This window comes from Oncorhynchus kisutch, linkage group LG8 (assembly GCF_002021735.2).
Source record: "Oncorhynchus kisutch isolate 150728-3 linkage group LG8, Okis_V2, whole genome shotgun sequence".
Classification (NCBI taxonomy): Eukaryota; Metazoa; Chordata; class Actinopteri; order Salmoniformes; family Salmonidae; genus Oncorhynchus; species Oncorhynchus kisutch.
This window is the reverse complement of record NC_034181.2, coordinates 28,183,800-28,197,351: the sequence shown is the minus strand read 5'-3', so window position 1 is coordinate 28,197,351 and position 13,552 is coordinate 28,183,800. Positions and strand designations below refer to the sequence as shown.

The window sequence follows — 13,552 nt, the reverse complement described above, 5'->3', positions numbered from 1 at the left end:
TGTTAGATCGGGTTCAAGTCTGGGCTCTGGCTGGGCCACTCAAGGACATTGAGACTTGTCCCGAAGTCACTTCTGCGTTGTCTTGGCTGTGTGCTTAAGGTTGTTGTCCTTTTGGAAGGTGAACCTTTGCCCCAGTCGGAGGTCCTGAGCGCTCTGGACAAGGTTTTCATCAAAGATCTCTGTTCTTTGCTCCGTTCATCTTTGCATCGATCCTGACTAGTCTCAGCCGCTGAAAAACATCCCCGCAGCATGGTGCTGCCACCATGCTTCACCGTAGGGATGGTGCCAGGTTTCCTCCAGACCTGACGCTTGGCATTCAGGCCAAAGAGTTCGATCTTGGTTTCATCAGACCAGAGAATCATGTTTCTCATGGTCAGTCCTTTAGGTGCCATTTGGCAAATTCCAAGCGGGCCTGACTGATGTAGTCCTGCAGAGATGGTTGTCCTTCTGGAAGATTCTCCCATCTCCACATAAGAACTCTGGAGCTCTGTCAGTGACCATCGGGTTCTTGGACACCTCCCTGACCAAGGCCCTTCTCAACCGATGAATCAGTTTGGCCGGAAGGCCATCTCAAGGAAGAGTCTTGATGGTTCCAAACTTCTTCCATTTAAGAATGATGGAGGCCACTGTGTATTTGGGGGCCTACAATGCTGCAGACATTTTTTGGTACCCTTCCCCAGATCTGTGCCTTGACACAATCCTGTCTCAGAGCTCTATGGACAATTCCTTCGACGTCATGGCTTGGTTTTTGCTCTGACATGTACTATCAACTGTGGGACCTAAAATAGACAGGTGTGTGCCTTTCCAAATCATGTCCAATCAATTTAATTTACCACAAGTAAACTCCAAGTTGTAGAAACATCTCAAGGATGATCAATGGAAACAGGATGAATCTGAGCTCAATTTCAAGTCTCATAACAAAGGGTCTGAATACTGATGTAAATAAGGTATTTGTTTTTTTATTAGTCATACATTTGCAAACATTTCAAAAAATCTGTTTGCTTTGTCATTATGGGTTATTGTGTGTAGATTGCTGAATTTTTTTCATTTAATAAATGTTAATATAAGGCTGTAACGTAATTTTTTTGGGTGAAAAGTCAAGGGGTCTGAATAATTTCCGAAGGCATTGTATATTGTTCAAACTCCTTTGATTATCAGCAGTTGTCGAACACGCATGGGTGTCAAGACTATTCTCTTCTTCAATAATGTGCAGCGAATTCTACCAAAGATTTTCTTTTATATTGACAAGATAGTCATGTGATTGCTCTAACAATGGAAATACATGTCCTCGAAGATGGAAGGCAAGCTGGAGGAGGCGAGAACAGGTGGGACCGTTCTAGCCAATGAGAGGGCAGATGCGGGCGTGAACAACAAGCACAACACAACTTCCATATTATTATTTTTTCCCGAAGTTGCCAAAATGCCACTTTCATCCACTTATCAGTGCTTTCATAACAGCCTAACCATTACAAAACTTCTATTCGATCAAATTAGCAATTACATTTTTTGCTGACCAAATTTTACTCTCATTGACCACCATACAACAATTCCTCACTTAACAGTCTTATTTACGTGGACAGATTTTGGAGAGTAAACCCTCTCGATTTGCCTCTAACTCTGATTCTACTAGATTTAAAGTATACTTGCTTTTTTAAATTTCACATACTCTAAAACACAAGTGTGGGTATTTGTTTATCAACTCAGTGGCACGGGGGTTAGAGAAGCACTAGATTGAACTTCACTCAACTTTCTAGAGTTTTCCCCGTTAACACTATGAACGTTTACTGTTGGAAATGTGTTTGAATCAACGCAATATTAGCCACTTTCAATTCAAACTATGCAAACTATCTGCAAGAGATTTTGTTGTAGGCAGAACACATCAGAGTAGGATTCTTTCACATTGACATGCACGACTCATGCCCATACTCTACACAGACCGGTGCGGCATAACCAATCAGAGCTGTAGTAGGCCTATATGCAAATAGACCATTGCCATATATATCTGTACCATTCACTTTGAACAGGACTGTGTTTACAGCATGAGCGGTCATGAGTAGATGCGCTTGTTTTGAGATCAAAGCAAGAGCTACATTTGTTCATATCCTTTGCTAGTTAGTGAGTTATTAGCCCAGTTTTATAGGTCATGTGTAATCAGCAATAGGGGAGTGATTGCTTCCTACAAGTGCATTTCTAGCCATCTTTGAAAAGTGAGTTAGGTAAAGAGCCTTTTTTTTGTCTTAAATGGGCAGTGTTGTATTTTGAGACAGGCTTGAATAAGCTGTAGCCAATAGGCAGAGGGTAACATAATTTGTCCGATTCTCTGTAATGATTGTATAATGATGTGGTTTCTTGAATCAAACTAAACATTTTCAGCCACCTCCTTGAAGGACAAGTGGATAAACATATCAAGCCCTGCATGTTTGGAATGTAGGCCTACATTGAACACCACACGTTGGCTGCTACTGTAAGCTGAATGATATAACCACTATTTCCATGTTAAAATGGTATGGGATACATTTTTCTCCATTGTTTTTGATGGTAGGACACTGATAAGTCTACATTATGATCAAATAGCCTACTTGACCACTGTTAACTGTAACTTAAAGCAGATAGACTCAGTGTTCACACTAAATGCGCACCGGAAGTTGCACAGAATTTTCACAATGTTAACGTTTGCCCACAGCAGACCTGAAATTTGAGAGCACATTGGTTGGCAGTTCAATCCCTGGACGAGACATACCATAGACTGTAAAAATGGGACCTGATGCATCTCTGTTTGGCACTCAGCATTAAGGAGATCGATTGTGGTTAAGGCCCAGCAACAGACTAGCATCCTGTCCAAGGTGTGTACTTGTACATCAAGCTGCCTCACGCTACAGAAACAGGAGATAGGGCAGGAGCCTATGAGCCATTACGACTCGCTAATTACTATGGGTATTCAGACACGGCCACTGTTCGATGTTTGCAGTTGTTTGTTGTAATATGAGAAGACTAAATTGTGTTTACTGTGCCTTCAGAAAGTATTCATACCCCTTGACTTATTCCACATTTTGATTAATTTATCAAACAATACCCAAAACTTGCAAATGTATTGAAAACCAAATACAGAAATATCTCATTTACAAAAGTTTTCAGACTCCTGAGTCAATACATGTTAGAATCACCTTTGGCAGCGATTACAGTTGTAAGTCTCTAAGACCTTTGCACGCCTGGATTGTACAATATTTGCACATTATTCTTCAAACTCTGTCAAGTTGGTTGTTGATCATTGCTAGACAGCCATGTGCAAGTCTTGCCATAGATTTAAGCCGATTTAAGTCTCAACTGTAGCTAGGCCACTCAGGAACATTCAATGTCTTTAATCAGCTCCAGTGTATATTTGGCCTTCCTCTAGGATTTTTCCTGTGCTTAGCTTTATTCTGTTTATTTTTAAAACTCCCTAGTCTTTGCTGATGACGAGCATACCCATAACATGATGCAGCTACCACTATACTTGAAAATATGAAGAGTGCTACTCAGTGTTGGTTTTGCCCCAAACATAACACGTTGTATTCAGGACATGAAGTTTTAAAAAAATGCCACATTTCTTGCAGATTTACTTTAGTGCCTTATTGCAAACAGGATGCATGTTTTGTTTTTATTCTGTGACAAATGTACAATTTCTCTTACCGTTTAAACTGACGTTTCTTTATTTAAACTTTTAAACATCATTTTTTTAAATAATAATTACGTGAATTCACGATTCATACGTGGTTTTGTGTACTACCGGCAATGCAGTTCAATCTACTGCAGTCCTGGCTACCTACCTACCGGTCATCACTAAGTACCACAGCCACAAAGTCATAAAGCCTATTTTCTAAAATGTATCTTCTTAAAATGTGGTTTTAATCCTAACCTTAACCACACTGCTAACCTTATGCCTAACCTTAAATTAAGACTAAATATATATTTTTTCATACATTTTTATGTTAGACTGTGGCTGTGTTAACTAATGGAAACCCTACCAGATGGTGCTCACATTACTGCTGTCCCCCACTCACTCAGCCACCATGTTATTAATGTTGTTTTAGGTTCTCTGTTGTGTGTGTGTGTGCGCCTCCTCCATGTTGTCAGTAAGTACTGTACTTCATGTCACACTTCTTATCAATGTGATGTCTCGTTGCAGTGATGTATGTATGACAGCATGTTCATAGACACATACCAATCTGTTAACGCCATGTATGGTGTTTGAGAGCTCGCGCTTTGTACTTGCACTTACAGAGCCATCATTGTACAATTTCTCCATCGGGGCCGACATGGCATCTTGTAGTCAGTCTGGTTCTAGATATACCAATAGGGTATTGAAGCCGACATCCTCTACCATTGACAATGGCTGCATATCAACTGCAATCATTTCTGTAATCAGCGCTGTGATTTCCTCACTCCGTCCCTTATCTCACTGCTGCCAGCAACAGGTTGGGTCGTCCCTTTCAGCACAGCCTGGTCTCATAGACTAGAGGTAACACAGTAAACGTAAATCCGGGAGACTGAAATTAGTATGATATTTCATGTTTGGTATGGTTACTTAAAGCAAAAACGTTTAATGCGAGACGTGCTAATTTTAGCCAGCTAACTAACATCAGCCACTTAGCTAGAATTCGTAAAATATCATACGTTTTGCAAATTCGTAACATATAGTACGTTTTGTAAATTCATAACCAATTGTAATTCGCAACATACAGTATCATACGAAATGGGTGATGGACATCACAAATTAATATATACCATACAAAATGGAACATATCACACTGAATAATACAAAATGCTCTGAGACCAGGTTGTTCAGCATTACACCTGTACTGCCACAGCAGCTCAATTCCACCTTGCAAAGTTTGCTTTTCATCACCTTTTCATTTAACTTCTCAAAGTATTGCCATACAGGACTTCACTGCTGTGTCTCACTATGCCATTTTTCCAACTGTTAACGAAGATGACATGCATGGCAAGTAATTTGAATGATTCATATCTCCTCCTATTAAAATTACAGCATTGTTGCATTAGGTATTTGTAAAAAATAAAAAATCATGATCAGGGCCAGTTGTGGTAGTTTTGTGATAACTGCACTTGGATTTGGTTAGGGATTTTTTTCTGGACGTTAACGATCACAATGTTGTTTAAACCTTTATACCCTGTAATGGCTTCTAGGAGTAGTGGGTGGAGGAGTCAGGCGCAGAGAACAGGGTAGTTCAAAACGTGGATCTTTATTCCAAGAACAGAGTAACGGTCACGCCACACACAAGGGAGCATAAATACCCAGTCCAACAAACAGGACGAAACTGTCCGGAAAAACGGAATCCACAATAATCCACACACCATGAACAGAAAAACAAGCCCGCACAAAAGCCGGCGGGCCTACCGGGTTTAAATAGCCCAAAACAAAACCCAAACAAGAAACAGGTGAAACTAATCAGACAAAACTAACTGAAACAGAAAAGGGGATCGGTGGCAGCGAGTAGGCCGGCAACGACGACTGCCGAGCGCCGCCCAAACAGGAAGAGGCACCATCTTCGGCGGGATTCGTGACATTCCCCTAGTACAGGGATCCTTCTTTTCACTCTAATTTAGTTTAGTATTGTGGTGTAACTATAATGTTATTGATCTAGCCTCAGTTTTCTCCTATCACAGCCATTAAACTCTGCAACTGTTTTAAAGTCACTATTGGTCTCATGGTGAAATCCCTGAGCGGTTTCCTCCCTCCCCGGCAACTGAGTTAGAAGGACGCCTGTGTCTTTGTCGTGACTGGGTGTATTGATACACCATTCAAAGTGTAATTAATAACTTCACCATGCTCAAAGGGGTATTCAATGTCTGCTTCTTTTTTTGTTTTACCCATCTACCAAATAGGTGCCCTTCTTTACGAGGCATTGGAAAACCTCTCTGGTCTTTGTGGTTGAATCTGTTTGAAATTCACTGCTCGACTGAGGGACCTTACAGATAATTGTATGTGTGGAGTACAGGGGTGAGGGTTTCATATATTCTCATGATATCCATTTTTAAAGACCAGTGAACCAGACACAGCTCTGGTTTTACTATTCCTGAATTTATTATGCCAAATAGCTTTATGGTTAAAAAGAAATGACTTACTATGAAGTTATTTATACATTTCTAAAGAAGCGTGTATAGAAACTCCATATAGCCATGCGTTCCTTTTCCACACAATATCACAGATGCACTATAGTGGAAGGGTTTGTGGGGCACTGGAGCGTTCTGGACAAGGGAGAGTGTGTGAGTTTATACAGGAGGAAAAGTGTGTGTGTGTTTTGTCCTTGGTGTCTGTACAGCTGATCTTCCTGTAGAGTAGCTCAAAGTAAGGCACCAGTGGCAGCCTCTACATGTCTCCCTCTCTTCTTCTCTCTCCTTTTGTCTCCACCTCCCTGCATCTCCCATGTCCTCTCCATATGCCAAAACGTTGCACTCTATTCTATCTTCTCCCTCCTAGTGTGTCTTTCTTCTATTATTGAAGATTATGAGACCCAGTGTGTTTTACTGGCTGTGCAGAGTGTACTTCTCTACCTGTACTGAGGACCAGACGTTACTAATACAGCAGGCCACGGTGGAGGACTGAGGGGTCAGAGAGGTCAGGCACACTTCAATCATTACTCAACAGAAGGCTATGTCCTGGGCTGTTACAGCTGAGTAACTAACTCCCTTGGTGTAACATATAGGTTCAAAGCATTATGGGTTGGTTGATTTACCTGGCTGGCTCTTAGGGCGTGTTATGGTGTACTGTGTCTCTCCCGGGGTGAGCAAGGACAGGGTGGAGGCATGGCTGTCACCATCTTATCTCAGCTGGTAGGCAGGGCCTGGTCCTCATGGCCTCTCTCTTTGAGGAGCGCTTGACACGGACATCACACACACTGTTCTGATTGCCCCCTACAGACCGAGGACTTTTGTGTACCTGATGGTTTGACTTATTTGCTGATCAGACCACTGAGAGGGATGGGATGGTTGGGGTTCAGCTCAGTGTTGTAGCTAGGCAGGGGCTGACTGAATGACTGTATCCAATCTATGTCATACTGCATGGAACAGCATGTGAGAAGAACTGAATGCCCTTGTCTTGACTCTTTCTGCATTGAAGCAATTATGTATTGAAAATCACAGATTTACTGTATTGTTTCTGCAGGACACAGAGAAGGAGAGGCTTAGCGAGCGAAAGAGAATCAAGTCTCAGATCCGGGAGCTACGGAGCCACCAGACGCAGCAGGGCAGAGAGCTGCACGGGACAGGTGAGCAACGGCACTGTTCAAAGGGCTGAGCTTAGAGGTTCAAAAACCATATGAGTGGTTGACTGTTCCTTTTCCTTAGCCAGTCCATAGGTCCCACACACACACACACACTCATGACAGACACATACAGTTAATTGTCTTCCTGCTCTGTTCTATATATGGCATGCTTATATAATCATGTTTGCCTTAACTTAAGGGTCAAGTTTGGATAGGCACTTATACACAACATTGATTCAAATATTGCTTGTACCTCCACACTTATGCACCTAGATGCAATTTCCTCTGGCATGCTAGTGAAAATAACCAGCCAATAGAGCCATTCTGCTGTAGGGGCGGCAGTGGAGCTGAGGCTGTCTCATTGGTTTACACTGTTTTTAGCTCCTCCATCTTTATTTTCAGGTTAGAGGCACCACAGTCATGGGACTCTGACTGGGCGTGTAGTGATTTTCATTAACCTCTGTTAGAAAACCTAAATGTAAAACACAGTGAATGCTTTACTATAGGTGTACTATCTTTAGCAAAGACATTACGACTTGTAAACACACACTCCCACTCACAGAAAAACCAAATGCAAAAGTGAATGAGAGAAGACTGGTAAAGGGCTATGAGAGAGCATGTAGTACAATAGAGAATGTGTTTATAGCCAGACTGATTTGAATGCCTCTAAAGTGAGCAAGTGTTTGTTGAACCAATATACTCCATCTCTACTGCGTTATTTTTACTCTAATGCTAAAGCTAAGTATTTTTCTGATCAAGGAACCTACCCCAATGTTGACCTGAAGCTGGCCAGTCTCTGGCTGGGTCCTTTGACCGTAATTACCTTATGTGGTCTGGTTTACCCTTAGCCCACAACACCCCGCTCATCAGCCAGTGTCTGGTAGTAGTGGGGTTATGAGACGCAACAGGAACATCACCCGTTCAAAGGGGAACCCACACCCAGTAGTAATACATCTGCTATTTTAAGCACATACCAGAATAGAACCCTTTCTTGACATGGCCCCCACCATGCAATTTGGTCCAGGGTGAAGGCAGGGCCAGAGGCAGACAGGAGCAGACCTCCACAGAGCAGAGGGATTGTGGGTAGGAGCTGTTTGAAATGGATGCCGATACAGACACAGGAAGTTGGTGGCTGGGAACGGATAGGGTGGGGTGGGGTCATTTTTAACAGAGAGAAGGAGAACGTTGTTTAGAGAGAGGACTAAACTTGGAAGATTATGTGGGTACTGTGGCCCACTGGCTGTCACACACACACACACGCTACCTCTCTCTTCTCACATACACACACTTAAATATACAGCACAGTCTTGCACACATATATACACTCACACTCCATAGTTTGGTGAAAAGCAATCTTGTGCTCAGTTCAGAATTGAATTGAATGCTGCATAAATTAATAATCTTGAATTTGAATTTAAGTAGTAACCAGGATACAGAATTTCAATTATAATTTGAATGAAATAATATAGAATTCAATTAAATTCAAATGCCTCTTCTATTCTGTTTGTTGTAGTCTATACAAATATACATCTTGTACCTAAAACATGTCATGTCATTATATACATGCATATAAAATATTAATTAACAATAGATTTCCAGAACTAACATAAAATGAACAATCAAGGAAAGTCTAAGTTATTATTTCATGAATCACTGAATTCAATTCCATATCCTGTGGGGTGTGGCCAATTGAATTAGAATTTGGTGAATTGGAGTCAATTCTGAATTGAGCACAACCCTGGTGACAAGGCTGTAATTTAGGAAATTACCCGTTTGTAAGTGGCTCAGTGGAAGGGCCTCCCGAGTGGTGCAGCAGTCTAAGGCACTGCATATCAGTGCCAGAAGCGTCACTACAGACCCTGGTTTGATCCCGGGCTCCAGCACAACCGGCCGTGATCGGGAGTCCCATAGGGCGGCGCACAATTAACCCAGCGTTGTCTGGCTTAGGGGAGTGTTTGGCCGGGATAGGCCATCATTGTAAAATAATAATGTGTTCTTAACTGACTTGCATAGTTAAATACAGAAATATTTTTTTTTAAATGTGATAGTCCCAGGGGAGCCAGACTCCTCGACAATGAAAATACCCCTTTTGTCGTTGCTGTTTTTTGTTTTTGTGTGTTCGTTAAGAAGGGGGAGGGGAGGGAAGTCGGCATTATGCACTATTGTGGTTATTTAAAACCATCCTCTCATTATCCAAGAGCAGTAGGGGGTTTTCCCAGAAATCCTCACAACAGCACACAATGGACTGGACACGATGTACAAACAGCAACAACTTCAATCACTAGTTTGCAACTTCTTGGCTGTTCCTCCCTTCAACTATAGTTCTCTTTTAATTGGACTTAACTGAGGCCTTCCTTTGATGTCATGTGGTCTATTTATAGGGCCTCGTGAGAAAGGGGGGCCATTTTAGTTTGTGATGTTTGAAGTTAATGCGTATCATAAGCATGTTTCTTATTCAAACCCCATTATATAACCACTCCCTTCAAGTAATCAGCTAAAGCTTCTCCTGACCCCAGCTTTGGGAGGCCTTCAGAGAGTGTTGAAAAAGCTGATGAGGATGTGGCCGTCTTAGACCAGAATGGGGCTCTCCTTCACAGATTTGGTTTGAAAATGACAGACCTGGACGCTCTGTTTGGATAGGGCATACAAAGGGTACGCAGAGATGTTATCATACAATGATGTGTCTCTTGTAAGGACACTGTGATTTTCCACTCTGTGGCCTATCTTTATGCAGCTTGCCTGTGGTTCCTGTACAGCACCCAGAGTTAAAGATGCTGAGCAATGAGCATCACGAGGAGAGCTAGAGACTGGCTCTAGAAGGGGGAGGATGTGGGCACTGCAGTGTTTGGAGTGTGGTTTCCTGATGAGAGGAGGAGGAGGAATGAAGGAGGTTGGATTCAGACCGGGGGAGGGGGAAAGAACTTGTTCTATTCTCCATTTCACCCCACTTCCAGTTCCCCTTGCACTTCCTGCTGGTTGGTAACCACCTAGTGTTCTAATCTCTTTTACACACACAGACATCTGGTCCAGGAATTGAGTCAAGTGTGGAGGAAATGCCTACATCCCCTTGTGTCTCCTCAGTGGCGCTCACATGTCTCTCACACTGTGCTCTTGGGGGTTTGGCCTCTGCGGAAACCTTTAATTTTCATCAGCAGTTCCCAAGTTGTCCAGCAACTCCTCACGTGATCCTACATTCCATCTTGTTTATGTTAGGTTAGAGAAACTGAAAAAATGCAAGAACAGAATTGTACACAACAGAGTTGTATTTTCATGGTATGTGTTCCACGGGCACTATTCTAGATCTACTCATGGGTATGTTCCACTCACTGTATTGTGGTCTATGTGTTTTGTAGACTCCAACTCAGGCATGGTTCTGGTTCTGGACCCCCTGGTGAGGGATGAAGTCCTGGGCCCTCTGCTGACCCGCCCACCGACCCGGGACCCTGTGACATCATCAGAGCCGGACGTGGTCCTATCCCACCGCCAGCGTTCTGACTCGACATCCTCAGAACGCAGCCTGGCCTCCAGGCCCCGTCTGGACTCTGGAGCCTCAGAGAAGAGTCTGGGTCTGGGCTCAGCCTTCCGGACCAGGGTGGACTCTGGAGCATCAGAAAAGAGCCTGGGCTCAGCCTTCCGGACCAGGGTGGACTCTGGAGCATCAGAAAAGAGCCTGGGCTCAGCCTTCCGGACCAGGGTGGACTCTGGAGCATCAGAAAAGAGCCTGGGCTCAGCCTTCCGGACCAGGGTGGACTCTGGAGCATCAGAAAAGAGCCTGGGCTCAGCCTTCAGGACCAGGGTAGACTCTGGAGCATCAGACAGAAGCCAGTGTTCCGCCCACAGAGGCAGACTGGACTCTGGGGCCTCAGAGTCCCACTTCAGACAGAGACTGGACTCTGGCACATCAGACTCCAGTATGGGACCGCCAGCCCCCCTGGGCTCTGAGACCTCCGACGGCGCAGGGCTCCTGTCACGGAAACGGTTGGACTCAGGGACGTCTGACCTGAGCGTGGGCGTGTTGTCTGTGGGCCGGAGCCGAGTAGAGCAGCCAGAGGTGACCATGAGTAGCTCCTCTTCCAACACAGACTCCGAGGCTGAAAGCACCAACCACCATCCAGACCAGCCCCATCAGGACAGCACCACTACCAACCATTATCAGCCTGATGGGGCTGTCCTGTTCAGGAAAGCCCCAGACTCCCACAGTGGCCTGCTCAATGGCAGTGCCAAGGAAAGAGGAAACATCCAGGAACAGAAGGTACAGTCTTGTTGAATCTCTCTGGGTAATGCTTGCTGACATGATCTGCTGTGTCTCTAGGTAGAAAGGTAGAAAAATAGGTTATCACACCACTAGAGGGGGGTGTTGAGCTATGATGGCATGTCTCCCTCTCGCCCTCTCTCCCTCTCTCTCTCCCTCCCTCTCTTTTGAAGAACCAGTTCTCAGCAGCATCTTTGTAACGTTGACAGCTATAAACATATAAAATATCTCTGTACGTGTTTAAAAGCTATGTTTGACTATGGTTACTTGGCTACACAAATAAACTCAGCACCTCAGAGCCGGCCCAAATCCTTTCTTGTGCTCAGCTGGTTCTGGTTCCCCTCAGATCTTGGTTTTCCTCACCTGCTGTCAGAGGAAGAGCCGCTGGGGCTGCCCAGCAACAGCCAAACACACAGGCAGGAGATGGCTGCTGAAGCATTCTGAGTCTCTATTGTTTGCTCAATGGCCTCATCAGAGACTTGGGTCACCATGACGCCACGTTGTTGCCCTTATGGGGAGTGTTTACCCAACGCAGGCTCCAGGCTCTTTTATAGAACTCTGCAATATGGTATGCTTATCTTCCATGTGTTTACATTGCACTATGAAGGCTCAGGCACATCTAGGCCCCATGGCCCCTCAGCCAAAAAAAGATCAGCCCCAAACGCGCCTCCCTTGCGTCAAACTGTTACATAATGTTGACGATCCTCCCTGCCATCCCATGGATCTGCACTATTGCCCTTTGTTGCTTATTGCTATGTTCTAATTGAATCTTCTCTTTTCTCCCTCTCACCCCCCCCCCCCCCCCTTTCAGGTCAGATATACTTTACTCACTCCTCTCAGAAAATCAAATGATGCAGGTGAGCATGTTTGCAGATACAAACCTTATCTATACACTACCATTCAAAAGTTTGGGGTCACTTAGAAATGTCCTTGTTTTTTAAGAAAAGCACATTTTTGCCTCACAATAGTACCCGCAAAACACCAGTCTCAATGTCAACAGTGAAGAGGAGACTCTGGGATGCTGGCCTTCTAGGCAGAGTTGTAAAGAAAAAGCCATATCTCAGACTGGCCAATGAAAATAAAAGATTGAGATGGGCAAAAGAACACAGACACTGGATGCCTGTAATCGAACCTCCAAATGCTGATGCTCCAGATACTCAACTAGTATAAAGAAGGACAGTTTTATTGCTTCTTTAATCAGAACCACAGTTTTCAGCTGTGCTAACATAATTGCAAAAGGGTTTTGTAATGATCAATTAGCCTTTTTAAAATGATAAACTTGGATTAGCTAACAGTGTGCCATTGGAACACAGGTGATGGTTGCTGATAATGGGCCTCTGTACGCCTATGTAGATGTTCCATAAAAAAATCTGCCGTTTCCAGCTACAATAGTCATTTACAACATTAACAATGTCTACACTGTTTTTCTGATCAATTTGATGTTATTTTAATGGACAAAAATGTGCTTTTCTTTCAAAAACAAGAACATTTCTAAGTGACCCCAAACTTTTGAACGGTAGTGTATATGTTTTTGCCTGACATTAAGTGGGAGCCAGGGTGGATTTGTGGCTCATTTCTGGTGCTCTACTGTGACACTCCACCAGCAGTGTTGATAACAGACCTCTCACCAGAGGATCAATGAACTGAGCCCCTTAGCACTGCTGAGTTATAGCTGTTCCTCTAATATAATCAAGACGACTTGCTACCTAACTCCTATCAGTTTAATGGCTTCCATCCAGAGGAGCTTTGTAGGGCCAGCATGACCGTATAGGGCCAGTCATACAGGGGAAGGGTTGAGGGCTCACCGCTAGAGGACTGGATGGCAAGATATAAGATGGCCCTTCTTTATATTCTCCTCTCTGTGTCCCCAGACTCCTAAAAGCTTGTTATTCTCAAAAACACTAAATCGAGATTATTAAGAGGGAAGGAAATGCTTTTCTAAGTGAGTGTGGAGCCTTTCCCTATATGTGGGGAAATCAGATCGCTCTGCTGTAACACTCAGGCAACCTAGAACTTGAGCAAATCTGTCAGCTAATGG

General features: G+C 43.7%; 1 protein-coding gene across 9 annotated transcripts in view; it reads left to right on the top strand.

The window, feature by feature from the left end:
* Positions 1-13,552, top strand: part of LOC109894910 (smoothelin-like) — a 69,489-nt gene that overhangs the window by 29,890 nt on the left and 26,047 nt on the right. For all 9 annotated transcript variants that reach the window (XR_004210768.1, XM_031830029.1, XM_031830025.1 and 6 more), the window contains 3 exons: positions 7,163-7,265; positions 10,616-11,514; positions 12,326-12,371. Coding sequence is in view for 8 of the 9 variants with exons in the window: in XM_031830029.1 (XP_031685889.1) it covers positions 7,163-7,265; positions 10,616-11,514; positions 12,326-12,371 (1,048 nt within the window). In the remaining variant the exon portion in view is untranslated. The remainder of the gene's footprint in view (positions 1-7,162; positions 7,266-10,615; positions 11,515-12,325; positions 12,372-13,552) is intronic.